The sequence below is a fragment of the Stegostoma tigrinum genome, chromosome 10 (assembly GCF_030684315.1).
Source record: "Stegostoma tigrinum isolate sSteTig4 chromosome 10, sSteTig4.hap1, whole genome shotgun sequence".
Taxonomy (NCBI): domain Eukaryota; kingdom Metazoa; phylum Chordata; class Chondrichthyes; order Orectolobiformes; family Stegostomatidae; genus Stegostoma; species Stegostoma tigrinum.
Window position 1 is genome coordinate 2,941,301 of NC_081363.1, and position 20,580 is coordinate 2,961,880.

At 42.9% G+C, this 20,580-nt stretch overlaps 1 protein-coding gene and 1 non-coding gene across 2 annotated transcripts in view; both read right to left on the reverse strand.

Annotated features, from left to right (window-relative positions):
- Window positions 1-20,357, reverse strand: part of gstz1 (glutathione S-transferase zeta 1) — a 41,597-nt gene extending 21,240 nt beyond the window's left edge. The window contains exons 1-2 of the mRNA XM_059648911.1: window positions 20,247-20,357; window positions 8,727-8,848 (exon numbers count right to left, since the gene is read on the reverse strand). Of these exons, the coding sequence (XP_059504894.1) occupies window positions 8,727-8,747 (21 nt within the window). The 5' untranslated portion in view covers window positions 8,748-8,848; window positions 20,247-20,357. The remainder of the gene's footprint in view (window positions 1-8,726; window positions 8,849-20,246) is intronic.
- Window positions 14,264-14,500, reverse strand: LOC125455978 (small Cajal body-specific RNA 13). The gene has a single exon (XR_007248363.1). It is a non-coding gene; the product is annotated as a small Cajal body-specific RNA 13 (non-coding RNA).
- Window positions 20,358-20,580: the final 223 nt, after the last annotated feature.

Here is a 20,580-nt window from a genome sequence, read left to right on the forward strand (position 1 = left end):
TGCAAGGAGTCAGTGAGATTCTTAATGAGTACTTTGCATTGGTATTCACCGAGGAGAGGGACATGATGGATGTTGAGGTTAGGAATAGATGTTTAATTACTCTAGGTCGAGTCAGCATAATGTGGGGGGGTGGTAGTGTTGGGTATTCTAAAAGGCATTAGGGTGGACAAGTCCCCAGGTCCGGATGGGAACTATCCCAGGTTACTGAGGGAAGCGAGAGACAAAATAGGTAGGGCCTTAACAGTTATCTTTGCAGCATCCGTGAACATAGGTGAGGGCCCGGAGGACTGGAGAATTGCTAATGTTGTCCCCTTGCTTTAGAAGAGTACCATAGACAATCCAGGTAATTATAGACCAGTGAGCCTGATGTCAGTGGTGGGGAAGCTGCTGGAGAAGATACTCAGGGATACGATCTATTTACATTTGGAAGAAAATGGGCCTATTAGTGATACACAACATGGTTTTGTGCAGGGAAGGTCATGTCTTACCAACTTGATAGAATTCTTTGAGGAAGTGACAAAGTTGATAGATTAGGGAAGGGCTATAAATGTCATATACATGGAACTCAGTAAGACGTTTGATAAGGTTCCCCATGGTAGTCGCTTGGGGTCCAGGGTGTACTAGCTAGATGGGTAGAGAACCAACTGGGCAACAGGAGGCAGAGTTGTAGTGGAAGGGAGTTGCTCAAAATGGAGAACCATGACCAGTGGTGTTCCACAGGGATCCGTGCTGGGACCACTGTTGTTTGTGAAATACGTAAATGATCTGGAGGAAGGTACAGATGGTCAGATTAGCAAGTCTGCAGATTACACCAAGATTGGTGGAGTAGCAGATAGTGAACGAGACTGTTGGAGAATGTAGCAGAATATAGATGAACAAGGAACAAAGAACAAAGAAACCTACAGCACAGGAACAGGCCCTTCAGCCCTCCAAGCCTGCGCCGATCAAGATCCTCTGTCTAACCTGTCATCTATTTTCTAACGGTCTGTATCCATTTGCTCCCTGCCCATCCATGTACCTGTCCAAATATATCTTAAAAGACGCTAACGTGTCTGCGTCTACCACCTCCACCGGCAACTCGTTCCAGGCACCCACCACCCTCTGTGGAAAGAACCTTCCACGCATATTTCTCTTAAACTTTACTCCTCTCACTTTGAACTCATGACCCCTAGTAATTGAATCCCCCACTCTGGGAAAAAGCTTCTTGCTATCCACCCTGTCTATACCCCTCATGATTTTGTAGACCTCAATCAGGTCCCCCCTCAATCTCCGTCTTTCTAATGAAAATAATCCCAATCCACTCAACCTCTCTTCATAGCTAGCACCCTCCATACCAGGCAACATCCTGGTGAACCTCCTCTGCACCATCTCCAAAGCATCCACATCCTTTTGGTAATGTGGCAACCAGAACTGCACACAGTACTCCAAATGTGGCCGAACCAAAATCCCATACAACTGCAACATGACCTGCCAATTCTTGTACTCAATACACCGCCCAATGAAGGAAAGCATGCCATATGCCTTTTTGACCACCCTATAGACCTGCGTTGTCACCTTCAGGGAACAGTGGACCTGAACACCCAGATCTCGCTGTTCATCAATTTTCTGCTACTACTCTCTTTCTCCTGTTGCCTAGCCAGTTTTTTATCCATCTTGCTAGCACACCCTGGACCCCATATGACTTCACTTTCTCCATCAGCCTGCCATGGGGAACCTTATCAAACGCCTTACTGAGAGTTGGGCAGAGAAATGACAGATGGAGTTCAATCCAGGCAAATGCAAGGTGATGCATTTTGGAAGATCCATTTCAAGAGTGAAGTATACAGTAAATGGAAAAGCTTTGGGGAAAATTAATGCAGAGAGATCTGGGTGTTCAGGTCCATTGTACCCTGAAGGTGGCAACGCAGGTCAATAGGGTTGTCAAGAAGGCATACGGCATGGTTTCATTCATTGGACAGGTTTTGAGTACAAGAGTCGGCAGGTCATGTTACAGTTGTATCGGACTTTGGTTCGACCGCATTTGGAACACTGCGTTCAGTTCTGGTCGCCACATTACCAAAAGGATGTGGATGCTTTGGAGAGGGTGCAGAGAAAGTTCACCAGGATGATACCTGGTATGGAGGGCACTAGCTATGAAGAGAGGTTGAGTAGATTAGGATTATTTACATTAGAAAGACAGAGGTTGAGCAGGGACCTGATTGAGGTCTACAACATCATGAGAGGTATAGACAGGGTGGATAGCAAGAAGTTTTTTCCCCCAGAGTGGGGGGCTCAATTACTAGGGGGTCATGATTTCAAGGTGAGAGTGGAAAAGTTTAAGGGAAATATGCTTGGAAAGAGTGATGGGTGCCTGGAATGTGTTGCCAGCAGAGGTGGTAGAGGACATAGAACATAGAACATTACAGCACAGTACAGGCCCTTCAGCCCTCGATGTTGTGCCGACCTGTCATAGTAAATCTCCTCTGCACCCTTTCCAAAGCTTCCACATCCTTCTTATAATGCGGTGACCAGAACTGTACACAATACTCCAAGTGCGGCCGCACCAGAGTTTTGAACAGCTTCATCATAACCTCTTGGTTCCGGAACTCGATCCCTCTATAAATAAAAGCTAAAACACTGTATGCCTTCTTAACAGCCCTGTCAAGTTGGGTGGCAACTTTCAAGGATCTGTGTACATGAACACCGAGATCTCTCTGCTCATCTACACTACTAAGAATCTTACCATTAGCCCTGTACTTTGCCTTCTGGTTACTCCTACCAAAGTGCATCACCTCACACTTGTCTGCATTAAACTCCATTTGCCACCTCTCAGAGGTTTAACAAAAGGCGGCATTCTGCCAATCCTTCTAGTGCTAGCTGTTTGTTACAAGAATCCAAAGCTAATCCCATTGTCACACACCCTGTGGATTCACTGTGCTTTCCTGGCAGAGATATAGGAGAAGCTGGGAATGTTCTCCTTGAAGCAAAGAAAATAAATGAAGATTTAATAGAAGAATTCAAAATGCTGGGAGATTTTAATAGAATATACAAGGAGAATCTATTTCCACTTACCAAATGTCAAGGAAACACATATACAGTGATCAAGAAAAAAGCCAAGAGGAAATTAGGAGAATTCTGTTTCGCACAGATTGTTGCTGTTATTAGAATGCCTTCCAGAAAAGGTGGTGGAAGTAGATTCAATTATGATTTTCAAGAGAAAACGCAATATATTGTTTACTCAAAAAATAAGAATTTCAGGGTTATAGGAATAAGTAGTGAGTGAGACCAATTCCATAGATCTTTCAAAAGAACTGCCTCATCACAGGGGATTGATTGCCATGTGTTGTGTTTTATAGTTCCAAGATCTTGGAAGAACCATAACTGCAGACAGTGTTCTAACTTGAAAAGTTAGAGATTTACTTCTTTTTTATTCGAGTTCCTATTTAGAAAACTCACAATTATGCTGCTCTTTTTTAATGTAGTGTCCTACCAGTACTCTCACATTCGGGAATTGTGTTTTGATTCTTTAGAGAATTTCCGTGAAGTACAAAGTCCCACTCCTTGATTTTTCTTCCAATATGCATTACTCACACTGCTCCACATTAAATTGTACTTTACCTCCATCTGTCATCCTAATAATCTCACCATATTCCTAAAATCTTATGTAACCTTCCTAACTGGCTATTATAGCAACAGTAATCCACTCATTTTTCCATGCCTCATTATCTTGCAATATCCTCTTGCTGCTTGCTGGAGCCTCCCATTTTCAAGTTGTACAACATCATCTGTCTCTTTCTTCAGCTTGATCTACATCCTTCAATCACTCATGTTCTCATGCCTTAAAAATAGCCAATACAATATTTTTTGATGATATTCACCAACATTGTTTCCTCTTCCACTATCCTGAAAACTTCTGCATTCCTCTGGTGCTCTCCAGTTGACTTGCTCCATCCATACCCAGAGCCACATCTCACAACTTTCTAATTTTTTAGATGTCTGAGTTTTATCAGCTCTGCACAACAAGACAGTCCAGATCACAACACAGTAAATTCTTTGCTCAATATCTCTACTCATCATATGCTGAACAATTCTTTACATCTGCATAATTTACACTTTGCCATTGTGACAGTAGTTATAACTTCTTTATGACAGTGTCATCTGACAAGATGTCTCCCAAATGCTTAAACTGTGATACCTAATCCAGCATTTCACTATTAATCTTAATCTCTTCTTTCCCATCAGTACTTACTCTAGTCATCAAAAGTATCTTTTTTACGTTGATTTTCATTCTGCAAGATACAGTCCCATCAAATTATGATTTTAATTCTTGTGCTGAAATCCAAATCATTTCTATGTTATGCCTCACTAGGGTGGCATACTAGAAATCAAAGCCCTGCTGTTCTGATTTGTCACAAAAGTTAGAGATTTTTAGAAGGAGCAGAATTCCCCAATTTACACGATTTTAGACCTATGTTGAGAGAAAGCATAGAACATAGAACATTACAGCGCAGTACAGGCCCTTCGGCCTTCGATGTTGCGCCGACCTATGAAATCAATCTGAAGCCCATCTAACCTATATATAATGGAACGATCGTAATTGCACACAGACAGGTTAAAGAGATTTACTGCTTCTTTATTTTGTTATTCAAGCCCCTATTTAGAAAACTCAGCATATGATGAGCAGACAGCTATATTGAGCAATAGCTGATAAAATTCAAATCTCCAAGAATTGGAAAGTTGTAAAATGTGGTTCTGGGGATGGTTGGAGCAGTCAACTGGAAAGCACCAGAGGAATGCAAAATTTTCCATAATGGTGGAAAAGGAAAAAATGTTGGTGAATATCATCAAAAAAATGCCAGTAAGGTTGGATTGGCTAAATTTTGAGGTATGTGCACTTGTTAAAAGACCGCGATTGAAGGAAGAAGAGCAGGATGTAGATCAAAAGCTGAAGAAAGATCAGGTTACTGTATTTAACAATAATTACTATTTAACAAAAATACATGTTTTAACTACAGGTAAACAATTATAACTCATCAGCATTTAATTCTACTAGTTCAAAGGCTAATCCCGTTTATAAAACCCCCTTACGTTCACACAGACAGGAAGAAAAAAATGTGTGTTAAAGGCAAGCATTTCAATGGTCCTTGTTCACAGGATCTGTCAAAATTGTTCTTGTGCTAATCAAAGCACTACTTCTCAGTCTTCCTTCCCCAGATACTTTTCAATGGTTTGCAGGAGGCACAAGGTGAATTGTAGACATTTGTAAAAGACTTCTGACTTATTAAAAGTTGCAAGTTATCACAATGGCTGAAGAAAAGGAACACAGAAAGCTCCTGAGCTGTTGGAGATCTGATTGCTTATCCCTATCTTGTTCATAGCCCAAGATGTTCAGCTACCTGTGAGCCAACCAGACCACTGTTTGTAAACAGAATGTCTTTGTCATTGATAACTGATCACTAGACCACAGTCCAATCAGCTACTTGTTGCTGGCTGAATCTCCATTTGTACATGCCCTTAGCCTTAGCTCCTCTGCAGCCTTTCCTACTTTTGCTTGAATCAGCAGCTGTTTAAACAGTACTCACAATTCTAAAATCTTACAATTCCTGGTTTTAAAATAATTATTTTCTCATCTAAGTCCAGATATAAAAATATAGAAAAAGATGACATTATCTTTATATCCATATCATCACTATATATTAAGAATAAAAGATTAGCACAAAACCCTGGAGTAACTCCACCTCCAGCTCTTCCCAAACCCAAGCAACACCAACAAGGCTGATACAAAAGCAAAATACTGCAAATACTAGAAATGGAAAAAACAAATCTGGTAATATGGAGGTCTGAAGGCATCTGTGGTGAGAAACAGACTTAACATTTCAGGTTGATGAGCCTGACCTAAACATCTTCAGCTATTTTGTTCTTAACTCACATAACATAATTCTACTTCCTGCCAGCAACTAGCTTTCTACCTGTACGGTTAGATCGCTTCTAACATTGGGCATGTGACCATATCGAGCTGAATTTGTGACATTGTATCCAATCCTTTTGTAAATCATTTATTACACTCCAAATACTTCTAGAAAACATTAAATATACTTAACAGCAAGCTGCCTTTGATAATTCTGAGATAGTAGGAACTGCAGATCCTGGAGAATCTGAGATAATGAAGTGTGGAGCTGGATGAACACAGCAGGCCAAGCAGCATCAGAGGAGCAGGAAGGCTGACATTTAAGCCCAGACCCTTCTTCAGAACTGAAGGAGGGTCTAGGCTTAAATGTCAGCCTTCCTGCTTCTCTGATGCTGCTTGGCCGGCTGTGTTCATTCAGCTCTACACCGATCCACCTTTGTCTACAAAATCATAAGGGGTATAGACAGGGTGGATAGCAAGGAGCTTTTTCCCCCCAGAGTGGGGGATTCAATTACTAGGGGTCATGAGTTCAATGTGAGAGGAGGAAAGTTTATGGGAGATATGCGTGGAAAGTTCTTTACGCAGAGGGTGGTGGGTGCCTGGAACATGTTGCCAGTGGAGGTGGTAGATGCAGACATGATAGTGTCTTTTAAGATGTATCTGAACAGGTACATGGATGGGCAGGGAGCAAAGGGATACAGACCCTTGGGAAATAGATGACAAGTTTAGACAGAGGATCTTGATCGGCGCAGGCTTGGAGGGCTGAAGGGCCGGTTCCTGTGCTGTAATTTTCTTTGTTCTTTGTTATCTTTGATAATTCTGTGCTGGCTACCCTTCACTAACCAATGGATTTCCATAACCTTACCATTTCAACTTTGAATCAGAAATGTTTTGCTGATAATCAAGAATAGATTATCTGACTATTTTCACTATTTCCCCAGGATCTCTGCTGAGGTTTAGAGAATTGAAACCCACTTCCTCCCCATCTCAGTGAAATCCTACAAAGTTCATCATTATTTACTTTCTTCAATAAAGTGTTAAATGAGACACTTTCCAGTCTGTGTACCATTTGCATACTGAGGGATAAAATAGTTTAAAATCTTTCACTCTTCAACACAAAACAAAATATCACTGATGACGGAAATCTGAAACAAACAGTAAATGCTGGAAACTCTCACTGTCGCTACAGAGAAAATAAAATCAAGACAATTTTCAAAGCTTACTCTGTTTTTGTCCAAGATACGACTTGAATGTTTCCAGCTTTTTCTGTCTTTCTCAAGTAACTCTGTTTATTATGAAAGATGAAGTTTTAATAATGCACTTAGAAAATAACAGTATGACCAAACAAACCTAACATGGCTTTCTGAAGGGAAATTATATTTGCCAAATCAATTAATTAGCGTTTTTGAGGATCGTAGAGTCGGTAAAAGCAAACCAGTAAATATAACGACCTTAGATTTTGAAAAGGCATTTCATAAAAGATTAATATGTAAGAAAAAAATGTATAGAATTGGGATTGTTTTACTAATCTGGATAGAGGATTAGTTAATTGGCAAATTGGCAAGATATATGTAGGAACAAATGGGTCATTTTCAATTTGGCCAGCTGACTACCTGAGTGCTTTAAGAAACAGAAAGAAGCTTCAATTATTTGTAATCTAAACAAAAACAGTGATATATCTATAGTTTGCTGATAGTACAAGGATAGTTAGAAAAGCAGGTGTTAAGAGGACACAGAGGCTGCAAAAAGATAGAAACAGGGGTAAGTGAATAAGTACAAAAAAAGTGGCAGATGGAGTATAGTGTGGGAAGGTGTGAGGTTATTCATTTTGATCTTGAGGTTAGACATGAACATGGTAAAATTTGTATTATCTGGCATGCATTGGGATCGAGTGGCAATGGAACATCAAAAATACCGGCTAACACAATGCAGCTCATGGTAATGTACCTTGACGTATACTAGAACAGTTTAGAGCCTCTCCACCTTTGACTCTTTTCACCATAAGCAACGAGGGAAGATAGTTAATCTTTCAGCAGTTCTTTTGCAATCACTTCAGCCTGAAGTATTTTATGAGCAACTATAATATGGATAGTGTGGTTTGGAAATTCTGGTTGGTCAGCCACTGGATTATGAGTTTTGTTGTACAAATATTTTGCAAAAAGGCGTGAAACTTTTAAACATTGATGTTCAGAAGAACTTGGGTGTACTCTTACAAACAAGAAGGTTAGCATGCGGGTTACAACAGGCACTTAGCAGGAAATGGCACATTGACTTTTACTACAAGGGGTTTGAAGTAAAAGAAAACAGTCTGGCTACAATTGTACGAGATTTAGTGAGAACCACAGCTGCCATCGAAGCCCAAACCTAGGAAATTAACTTTCCAAAATCCATGTCACCTTTGGAATTCAGTCTGGATCATAATTAAAAGCAGTCTGTGATGAGATCTAGAGACAACTGATCCTGGAGAAAACCAGACTGAGCATTGGTGAACACATTATTTGTGACTAAATGCTTATTGATAGCATTGTTGACCACTTTGTGAATGATTTAGAGTAACTGATGAGGTGAGTAGAGTTACCTTCTGTGACTAGGACATATATGGTCAATCTTCTACATTGCTGGGTAGATGCCAACATCATAGCTATACTAAAAACAGCCTGTTAGAGGCATAGTAGTTCTGGAGCTCAGTTCTTCAAAGATATTGGGAGAAGATGAGGCTGAGAACAAACAAGAAAGTACTTCATACTAAATCTTTATGTTCTCTAATTTCCCTGTACTTGTACACTTAATAGATCAGTGATGTCAGGAGGAGGCCATACTGTCTGGTAGATCCACACACCTGCATCATTTGCCATTCCATTCCAATGTCTCCATTCAACTGCAGGTCTTCATAACTCTCACCTCATTCTCAGAAGTGGGTATGGATGAAGCTGGATTTCTTTAATTCTCTTCAGCACGTTCCTTTAAGATAAACCAAAAGGTTCATTATCCCAAAAATGAGTACAGACATTTTACTTGTAAAAGAGAGCTTATCCGTTATATTATCATCCTCATAGAGGTACCAGAAATTTGGTTGTAGTTTAGCTGATTGGGCCTACAGAAAGATTATAGAATGATACAGCACAGAAGGTGGTCATTTGGCCCATTATGTTTTTGCAGGCTCTTTGACATGACAATTTAATTAATGTGTGAGCCAAAGCAAGCAGCATCACCAGGAATCTCAATATTCCCCTTGTCTTGTGTGTATGCATCCTGAGAAACATAGAAATAGGAACTGGCGTAGGCCATTCAGCCCTTCAATACCACTTTGCCATTTAATATGAAAATGGGTGATCATCCAACATAGTACCACGTTCCCACTTCCTCCTCCTTCCATTAGCCTTAAGAACTATATTGAACTTGTTCTTGTTTTGGCTCCAACAGCCTTCTGTGGCAGAGAATTTCACAGGCTCGACACTCTCTTGGTGAGGGGGTTTACCTGTGGAGAAATTAACAGCAGAAACTCTTACAGTTTTGGGGCAATGGAGCTCACTGTAATATTACAACCCCGCTCAGGATTGATAACTTCTTTAATAAAAAGATATCCCTATGAAGCCAACAGAAAGAAAACCAATGGACAAAAATTCACTTTATAAAGGTTTTACTCTAACACACTAAAATCTACTCAATTCAAATATTAATTAACATGCAAAGGGTTTTCAAACAGAGATAAATTCCACTTTGAATAGCTGATACAAAGTCTGCTTATAGTTCCAAGCACTCATTAATTTCTGCACAACTGTACTTTCCGAGCATATGCAATGCTCCAGTCTTTCCAACACTGCCTCCATGTTCTAGATTGTTCTGCTTTCCATTTAGGCCCCTGGCCAACATTCGCTTAGAGGTGTATTCCATTCAAATTCCCCAGGCATGGTTACCATTGACAAGGCACACATTTACAAATCCTCTCTCACTCAGCTCATAAATGTCCGATTGCACGGGATCCTTAGGCACCCACTTTGCTGAACTCTTTCAAAGGCTTGTAACAGCTGAAGGAACTAAAACAGAAGTTGCTGGAAAAGCTGAATGGGTCTGGCAGCATCTGTGAAGAAAAATATCAAAGTTAGCATTTCGGGTCCATTGACCCTTCCTCAGGGGTTCTGAGGAAGGGACACTGGATCCGAAATGCTAATTCTGATTTTCTTTTTCTTCACAGATGCTGCCAGACCTGCTGAGCTTTTCCAGCAACTTCTATTTTCTTTCATTCAATGGTTTGGTCAGGTCTGGCAATACTGAAACACCAACAACGAGTCTTGCCCAATCCACAATCTGTCTTCCCATCTTCCACCCTCTGGAAATCTCAGTGTTGAGTAGGTGTAACTGGACCTGGAATGTTGACTCTGTTTTCTCTCCACAGGTGCTGCCAGACCTGCTGAATTTCTCCAGCGATTTCTGTTTCTGTTTCAGATTCGCAACATCGGCAGTTCTTTGTTATTTATACTCACTTAACATTTCAGGCTTGAACAGATAGAACTGCTGAAAACTATGCACTTCCTGTGTCCCTCTTATAGCTTAACAATGTCAACTTGCATTTATATAACAATTATAAAATAATAATACATCCCAACAACTAACAGGAAATGAAGCAAAATTTTGGTCAATGTTAGGGCAAATGGCAAAACATTATCCAAACTAGCATGTTTTAGGTATGCCTCAACAGATAAATGATACAGTGGGAAATCCAGAGTATAGAACATTATATTCAGCTCCTCCAGCCTAACATACTATTCAATACAATCACAGCTGATCGGTTTCAATTTCACTTTCTCTTCTACTCCTATATCCTGCAATTTCCAGGACAAAATTCCATCTATCCAAGCTTTGATCATGCTCAGCAATGGAGCATTCTAAAGCCTCCAGGCTAGAGAACTGAAAAGATGTATAATTCTGAAACAACAGTTCTCCTTATCTCAATTCTAAATGACTACCCCTATTCTGGGTTGCGTTCTAGACTCCCCACAGGGGGAAACAATTTCCTATTGACCAACCTGCCAAACTTCTTCAGAATTTTGCACGTCAATGAACTCTCCTCTCATTTTTCTAAACTCCAAAGCATGGATTAACTGACTTATCTTTTTACCAAAAGGACAATCCTATCACCCCAAGACCAATATAATGAACCTCTGTTGTACCAACTCCAATGTAAGTATACCCTTTTTTAGGCGATAAAGACCAAATGTGCACAAATTACACCAAGTATGAGTTCAAAAATGCCTTATGTAATGTGGCATGATTTCCTTGTACCTGTACTATTATCTCTTTGCAACAAAGACAAACATGCTGTTTGCTTTCCTAATTGTTTACTATATTTTCTGTGTTCGCTGCATTTCCCCAACCTGGGAAGCTACTTATCATCTAACGTTAACATTGATGCGGAGATTCAATATTGCATCCAATCCAAAGGACCGCCTTTGGACAGCTAAGCATGAGAATTTTCGATGACTGTGATATCTGTGCTGATACCAAGATCCTGTGTATAAGACAGTCATCCCTCCAACTCTTCTGTATGGCTGTAAAACTTGGACAACATATAGACACCCCCTCAAGACTTCTAAGTAATACCACCAATGCTGTTTGAGATGGTTCTCTGCATCATCTGGAAAGACAGGCATACCAACATTGGTATCGTTGAAGCAGCCAGCAACACCAGCATCGAGACCATGGTCATCTGAAACCAACTCCACTTGGGCCAGCCACATGCTTAGGATGCTTGAGCTCCAACTAGCAAAACACATCATCTTCGTCCAGCTCAAAGAAGGCACTTGAATGAGAAGAGGGCTAAGGAAGTATTTCAAAGACTGCCTGAAGGCTGCCCTCAAGAAGAAACCAGCTTGGAGGAAACTCCTATATGAAAGGACACAGTTCTTTGAGAACACCCAGTAGCAAGAGGAAATCTGGAAAAGGAACTGCAGAAAAGAATACCAATGATCTCAAGGCTAACGACTAATTCCACTTCCCAGAAATGCCTACCAGGTAGGTGGTGGGAGATGTGCCTCTAAGATTGGGCTCATCAGCCACACAAGGACCCACAAAACACATGACCAGAGACCAGGAATTTCCTAGGCGGACAATCATACTCGCTAGCAAGTGTTTGATGACTATGATGATGTTCCCGGCACAAGCACATCATATATTGTTACTGGGAGATTTGAAAACAAGGACCAGAGTTGTGAAATCTTGACATTGCTTAACAGAAAGGCAATTTGATCAGAGAGCACAAGAACGATGGATAAAAGGGACTTAGGCATAGAAGATGATTGAATGTGGAGCGACCCCGTGTTTCTGAGGGTACAATGACAGAGATCAGCTACAACATGATGGAATAATTCAGAGGTATGAATGGATTGATGAAGTTTACAGCAGCTAGTGATGAGGAGAGGCATGAAACAGAACACATTATGGAGACAGAAATGTGGTTGGAAGCTCATCTTGGGGTCAAACATGAATCTGAGCTGCAAAGGGTCAAGTACAGAATTAAACAGTTTGCTTGGAGATGTACTTGGTAGCTAGGACACACAGTTTGAGTTGGGCATGGAAGATTGCTGCTTCAGTCTTCTCATTATTCAACTGGAAGAAATTTTTACTCATCCAGTACTGGCTCAGACAAACAATGCAATAAATACAGTATGTGCCATCTGGAAGATGCACTACAGTAAATCACCTTCAATAGCACTTTCCAAACCCAATACATATAATAAGGGCAAAGACTGCAGATACAAGGGAGCACCACCACCTGCAAGTTCATTTCTGACTTGGAAATATATTGCCGTTCCTTCGGTGTCAAACCAAGGCAGGACTTATACAGTAAATGGTAAGGTCCTGAGGAGTGTTGTGGAACAGAGGGACCTAGGAGTACAAGTACATAGTTCGTTGAAAGTGGCGTCACAGGTGGACAGGGGGGTGAAGGCATTTGGCATGCTGGCCTTCATTGGCTGAGGCGTTGACTATAGGAGCTGAGACTTAATGTTACAGTTGTATAAGTAGTTGGTGAGGCCGCACTTGGAGTATTGTGCATAGTTTTGGTCACCCTGTTATAGGAAAGACATAGTTAAACTGGAAAGTGTGCAAAGAGGATTTATGAGGATGTTGCCAGGACTAGTAGACTGGAGTTATAGGGAGAAGTTGGCAAGGATAAGACTTTATTCCTTGGAACATAGGACAATGAGGCGTGACCTTATTGAGGTGTATAGAATCAAGAGGGGCATAGATAGGATGGATGCATATAGTCTTTTTCCCAGGGATGGGGAATTGAAAACTGGAGGGCATAGGTTTAAGGTGAGAGGGGAAAGATTTAAGAAGGATCCGAGAAGCAACTTCTTCACACAGAGACTGATGCATATATGTAATGGGCTGCCAGACAAAGTGGTTGAGGCAGGTATAATATCAATATTTAAAAAACATTTGGATAGCTAATTGGATGGGTGGGGTTTAGAGGGATGTGGACCAAATGCAGGCAATTGGAATTAGTTGAGTGGGCACCATGGTCAGCATGGAGCAGTTTGGGACGAAGGGCCTGTTTCCATACTGTATTCCTCTATAACTATGACTCCTGGAACTCCCTTCAAAATGGACTGTGGATGTACTCACAAGGGATTGCACCAGTCTGGCAGGTAACTCACCATCATTTTCTCAAGGGCAGTTAGGGACGGGCAATAAATGCTGGTTTAGCCAGAGGTGTCTCCAGCTCTCAAAAGATTTTTTTAAATTTTGGAACAGTGCTAGACTCAAGAGAGGCGGTGGTGACAGCTCAGTGTGCTGAACACATTTTCAAAAACTAACACTGTTCTCTTGGACAATGCCACGGTATGCCAGTATATAGATGAGAAATAGGAGGGTCCAATGATAGGTCATTGGGGGAAACCACAGATAATAATATGGGAGTAGGAAAATAAGTTATACCGTGGCTACAATTAGATAAGAGTGCAACTAGGCAAGTGCAGTCCCACCCAGCCAGACCCAGCTGAAAGACTAAACAATTTCCCCATTGGTTAAGAGGTGAATCATCTCTAAGCACTATTTAGTATATTTTTTGACTGTACTGTATATAACCACAGACAATGAATTTAAGCCATCAAATGTTAAATGTAATTTTAATAGGCAGCATTTACATGTCAATTGTATAAAGATATTTCCAGGGAGAAATATTCAGACATCCTGAAAAAAAAGGGTGACCAGCTGTGGTCACATAAAAAAGAAACATTCAGCACACAAAGAGAAAAATATTGCTAGATAAGGCTATCAGGGAATATGGATCAGTGTTAAGATAGTGATCCATTACAATTTAATAGAACCATTAAATAGCCTCTTTCTGTGGGAACGTTATACAAGATTGAAAAGACATGTACCAGCCTTCAGTGTCTGACAGAACTGTGCTCTCGTTTCACCAACAATATCTAGGACTGGCACACTTTACTCTTCCTGTTTGGAGATCGATGAAGGCACTGGTGAAGCCAACATCTCCGTGACAACAGGAGTCCACGAGTGTGGTAGAAGAGTGGGCCAGTGGTATCTGCAAGTTATATACTACTATGATGGTGTACATTTGCTTATTCCCTGCATAGTTCCATGCAGACTGAGCAAACACGATGATAGGAGACAGCTTCCACTACTTCAGAGATAAGCCTGAACCACTATCCATGCAGCGCACAACTTATCTACATGGCTGAAAATGCTGATAAGTGAAATATCACATAACATCCAAACAGCTTCTAATCCATTATATCTCCTTTTTTTTTAAAAAAACATTCTTGGTTTTTCCACTTCATGTTCAACTAGTTTCAACTGATCAACTTCTTCACCCAATAGGTTGTGAATCTGTGGAATTCTCTGCCCAGTGAAGCAGTTGAAGCTACCTCACTGAATCTTTTTAAAGCAAGGCTAGATAAATTTTTGAACAGTAAAGGAATTAAGGTTATGGTGAGAAGGTGGTTGAGTAGAGCTGAGTCTCAAAAAGATCAGCCGTGATCTTATTAAATGGCTGGGCAGGCTCAAGGAGCCAGATGGCCAACTCCTGCTCCTAGTTCTTATGATAATTAATTAATATTAAAAATAAAACAGCAGCGCTAATAAGCTGTAACAAATCACCTCTTCCCACACTCCAAAACTTAAAGGAAACTTAACAAATCAAATTAAGGTACATTCCTGGTGAAGGACTCTTAATGCCTACAGTTTCCACCTATCACAGAAAGCTTCAAGTGGCCTGGGAGACATGGTCATTCATCAAACAAGCAAGTAAAGTAACACGTTAAAACAACATGAAGTTAGAGTCTGGAATCCACAGCCTGGAGTGTGTGGTGGAAACAGGCTCTGTTAAGGCATTCAAAAGGGAGTAAGATGGTTATTAAGATAGAAAGAATGTGCAGGGTTACAGGGAGAAGGGGGTAGATTTTTTAAAATTAACTCATGGGACTTGGGCATCGCTGGCTGGCCAGTGTTTATTGCCTGTTCCTAGTTGTCCTCAAGATCACAGTGAGCTGCAGTCCATTTACTGCAGGTAGACCCACAATGCCCTAAAGGAAGGTATTCCAGGATTCTGATGCAGTGACACTGAAGCAACAGCGATACACTTTCATGTCAGGATGGTGAGTGGCTTGGAGGGGGACTTACAGTTGGTGATGCTCCCATGTATTTGCTGCCCTTGTCCTTCTAGATGAAAGTGATTGAGAGTTTGGAAGGAGTTGTCTAAGGATATTTGGTGAATTTCTGCAGTGCTGCTTGGACACAGTACACACTGCAGCTACTGAGCATCAGTGGTGGAGGAATGGACACTTGTGGAGGTCGTGCCAATCAAATATGCTGCTTTGTCCTGGATGGAGTCAGGCTTCCTCAGTGTTGTTGGAGCTGCACCCATTCAGGCATGTGAGGAGTATTCCAACACACTCCTGACTTGTGCCTTGTAGATGGTGGACAGGCTTTGGAGAGTCAGGAAGTGATTTACTCAGTACAGTACTGGATGTGAGTTTGCTCGCTGAGCTGGAAGGTTAGTTTTCAGACGTTTCGTCACCATTCTGGGTAACATCATCAGTGAGTCTCCGACGAAGCTTCATCGGAGGCTCACTGATGATGTTACCTAGAATGGTGACGAAACATCTGAAAACTAACCTTCCAGCTCAGCGAGCAAACTCACATCCAGAATCTCAACCTGAACCACAAATCTTCTCAAAACTCACTATCAGTACAGTACTCCTAGCCTCTGACCTGATGTTGTAGCCAGTGTGTTTGTGTGGCAAGTTCGGTTGAGTTTCTTGTCAATGGTAACCCTTGGATGTCTATAGCAGGGGACTCAGTGATAATCATGGGGCAGTGGTTAGATTGTTTATTATTGAAGTTCGTCATCGCCTGACTCCAACTAGCAAAGAGATTGCCCCCGATAATCATTGATTCTAGTTTTGCTAGGGCTCTTTGATGCCGCATTCTGTTGAAAGTAGCCTTGCCAAGGGCTGTCCCTCACCTCACAGCATTAGGCGAACTCATTTAGAGAGCTGGCATAAATGTGATGGGCTGAATAGCCTCTTCTGCACTGTAAAACTTTTGTCTTGCAACAAAAAAATAGATTTTCCACTTCCATCTGTGGATAAATAGAGTCAGCTTAACTCTCATCCAAAAGATGGCACCACTGATAGTGCAGCAATCCCTCCATACTGCAATGGGTCTGCTAAATATTCGGGGGTATTGCCTGAACACAGAACTTTGTAATTAGACAGGGATTCCACTGAGCCACAGCTAGAATGCCCCTAGGATCTTCCTTCTCAGGTTACAAGAACACAAACTCAAAGATCTCATGGTTGGTACTTACCATGTCTGCATTATGCATGCACGGCTTCAGCAGGAGCTTAGTACATGCTCAATTCTCTGGAGTGACAACATCAATTTGCAAGGCCTGTGAGCTGTGCATACTAGCACTGCAAGGCCTACAAATTTAAAGACTTATCATGCTTTTTTTTTTAAAAACTAAGAAGTAAATTCCTAGGTTTTTAAAGACTTCAAAACCGCTGATCGGGTAGATAGGAAGAAGCTGATTCCTCTACTGATGGAATCCAAAACAAGATGATTGCTTTAAAATAAGAGTCATACTGACCTTGGACAACTGTCAAGGCTGAGTTGTTCAAGTTTGAATTAGCATAGTAAGAAAACGGAGTAACTAACTTCGTAATCAGTAAGGAAATCAAGGCTTATGGGGAAAGGCAGGAAAGTGGAGTTGAAGACTGTCAGACCAACCATAACCTCACTGACTGATGGAGCAGACACAATGGACTGAATGTCCTACTTCTACTCTTTTATCTTATGTAGACAAGTAGATGCACCTTTTGATATTTAAATCTAAAATTAATACATTTATTGCTACATAGCACACATACAGATTAGTTGTAATCTCACTGAAGCTCTTTAGGGAGGGTGCAGAAAAGATTAAGGAGAACAACTGATATGGATAAGTTGGTTGAGAGGAAATTTGATGAGTTTTAAAAATCATGAAGTATCTGAACAGCACGATGGTAGCAACCATTCTCATTGGCAGAAGGGCCCAGTGATTAAAGCCACTGTCAAAGGAACCAAAGGCAACACGAGGCAATTTATAAAAACACAACAGTTGGGTTATTGAGGCATTGTCTCAGGGAATTATGGCTTTGAAAGGAAACAGAGAAAGCACCTGGAGAGAACAAAGAAAAATTGCAGGGCGACCAAGAGCAAGCCATTTAGACAGGTACCCAAGTAGAAGAGGCTGATAGGGATAACAAGGTGTAGAGCTGGATGAACACAGCAGGCCAAGCAGCATTAGAGGAGCAGGAAAGCCGACGTTTCGGGTCTGGACTGGCCTGCTGCGTCCATACAACTCTACACCTTGTTGTCTCAGATTCTTCAGCATCGGCAGTTCTTACTATCTCTGCAAGGCTTATACGGATATAGGCCAGACACAGGCAAAAGTGGAACTGTTCAGGTTAGGAAACCTCGTCGACATTGGCAAGGTGGACCAAAGGGCTAGTCTCTGTAAAATCCGAAAGAACTGCAAATGCTGTAAATTAAGAACAAAAACAGAAGTTGCTGGAAAAGAGCTCAGCAGATCTGGTAGCATCTGCGAAGAAGAAAAAATCAGAGTTAACGTGTCGGGTCCGGTGACCCTCCCTGTTCTGAGGAAGGGTCACTAGACCCAAAACGCTAACTCGGGTTTTTCTTCGTTGATGCTACGAAACCTGCTGAGCTTTTCCAGCAACTTGTGTTTCTGGGCCTGTTTCTGTGCTGTATGACTCTACACAGGCTTATTGGACGAAATAGCCTCCTTCCACAATCATAGATAATGGGGACTGCAGATGCTGGAGATTCCAAGATAATAAAATGTGAGGCTGGATGAACACAGCAGGCCAAGCAGCATCTCAGGAGCACAAAAGCTGACGTTTCGGGCCCAGACCCTTCATCAGAGAGGGGGATGGGGGGAGGGAACTGGAATAAATAGGGAGAGAGGGGGAGGCGGACCGAAGATGGAGAGTAAAGAAGATAGGTGGAGAGAGTGTAGGTGGGGAGGTAGGGAGGGGATAGGTCAGTCCAGGGAAGACGGACAGGTCAAGGAGGTGGGATGAGGTTAGTAGGTAGCGGGGGGTGCGGCTTGGGGTGGGAGGAAGGGATGGGTGAGAGGAAGAACCGGTTAGGGAGGCAGAGACCGGTTGGACTGGTTTTGGGATGCAGTGGGTGGGGGGGAAGAGCTGGGCTGGTTGTGTGGTGCAGTGGGGGGAGGGGACGAACTGGGCTGGTTGAGGGATGCAGTAGGGGAAGGGGAGATTTTGAAACTGGTGAAGTCCACATTGATACCATATGGCTGCAGGGTTCCCAGGCGGAATATGAGTTGCTGTTCCTGCAACCTTCGGGTGGCGTCATTGTAGCAGTGCAGGAGGCCCATGATGGACATGTCATCAAGAGAATGGGAGGAGGAGTGGAAATGGTTTGCGACTGGGAGGTGCAGTTGTTTTTTGCGAACTGAGCGGAGGTGTTCTGCAAAGCGGTCCCCAAGCCTCCGCTTGGTTTCCCCAATGTAGAGGAAGCCGCACCGGGTACAGTGGATGCAGTATACCACATTGGTAGATGTGCAGGTGAACCTCTGCTTGATGTGGAATGTCATCTTGGGGCCTGGGATGGGGGTGAGGGAGGAGGTGTGGGGACAAGTGGGCTACACTTGTCCCCACACCTCCTCCCTCACCCCCATCCCAGGCCCCAAGATGACATTCCACATCAAGCAGAGGTTCACCTGCACATCTACCAATGTGGTATACTGCATCCACTGTACCCGGTGCGGCTTCCTCTACATTGGGGAAACCAAGCGGAGGCTTGGGGACCGCTTTGCAGAACACCTCCGCTCAGTTCGCAAAAAACAACTGCACCTCCCAGTCGCAAACCATTTCCACTCCCCCTCCCATTCTCTTGATGACATGTCCATCATGGGCCTCCTGCACTGCCACAATGACGCCACCCGAAGGTTGCAGGAACAGCAACTCATATTCCGCCTGGGAACCCTGCAGCCATATGGTATCAATGTGGACTTCACCAGTTTCAAAATCTCCCCTTCCCCTACTGCATCCCTCAACCAGCCCAGTTCGTCCCCTCCCCCCACTGCACCACACAACCAGCCCAGCTCTTCCCCCCCACCCACTGCATCCCAAAACCAGTCCAACCGGTCTCTGCCTCCCTAACCGGTTCTTCCTCTCACCCATCCCTTCCTCCCACCCCAAGCCGCACCCCCCGCTACCTACTAACCTCATCCCACCTCCTTGACCTGTCCGTCTTCCCTGGACTGACCTATCCCCTCCCTACCTCCCCACCTACACTCTCTCCACCTATCTTCTTTACTCTCCATCTTCGGTCTGCCTCCCCCCCTCTCCCTATTTATTCCAGTTCCCTCCCCCCATCCCCCTCTCTGATGAAGGGTCTGGGCCCGAAACGTCAGCTTTTGTGCTCCTGAGATGCTGCTTGGCCTGCTGTGTTCATCCAGCCTCACATTTTATTATCCTTCCACAATCATTCCACGTTTCATTGGATTAGATAGCAGGTCAGGCTTAAGGGACTGAATGGCCTCCTCCTGTTCCCATGAGCAGTAACGTGGAGCCAGGCTGGGTTTAGGGATCAACCCAAATGGGGGGGGGGGGGGGAGAGAAACTGGGGCCTACACGGTTACCATAGGAACCCGGCACCGCAACGGGGGCAGTTGCTATGGGGACCGGAGAACTCCAGCAACTGTCATCAGGGGAAGAAGCCGGGATTTGGGCCACCTAACGGGAACGGCGGACACCAGAACACTTTCCCGCTTTCCTCTGCCCAAGACAAGCTCTCGCCCTACCTCCAGCCGTTACCAAGACATAAGCGCCGTCCGATTTAAAACCAGCTCCCGCTCCTAACACCATAACCTTGACCCCGGATACAGAACCCCAACCACTCAGATTGACGTGACACTCATCCACTCAGTGCCCTCCGACTGCCCCATAACGATCCAATCAGAGGCAATAAGGGCGGAACTTAGTTATGCCTTTACGCAAAAACTAATAAATTGGATCTATGTCTATTCATTATTTGATTATATTTTCAGTTAAGGTGGATAATACGATTTATATTTTAAGACTTTACGGTTAGCGGCAAGCTTCGCGAAGCGAGTGGGCAGGTATCAGATACCCGTC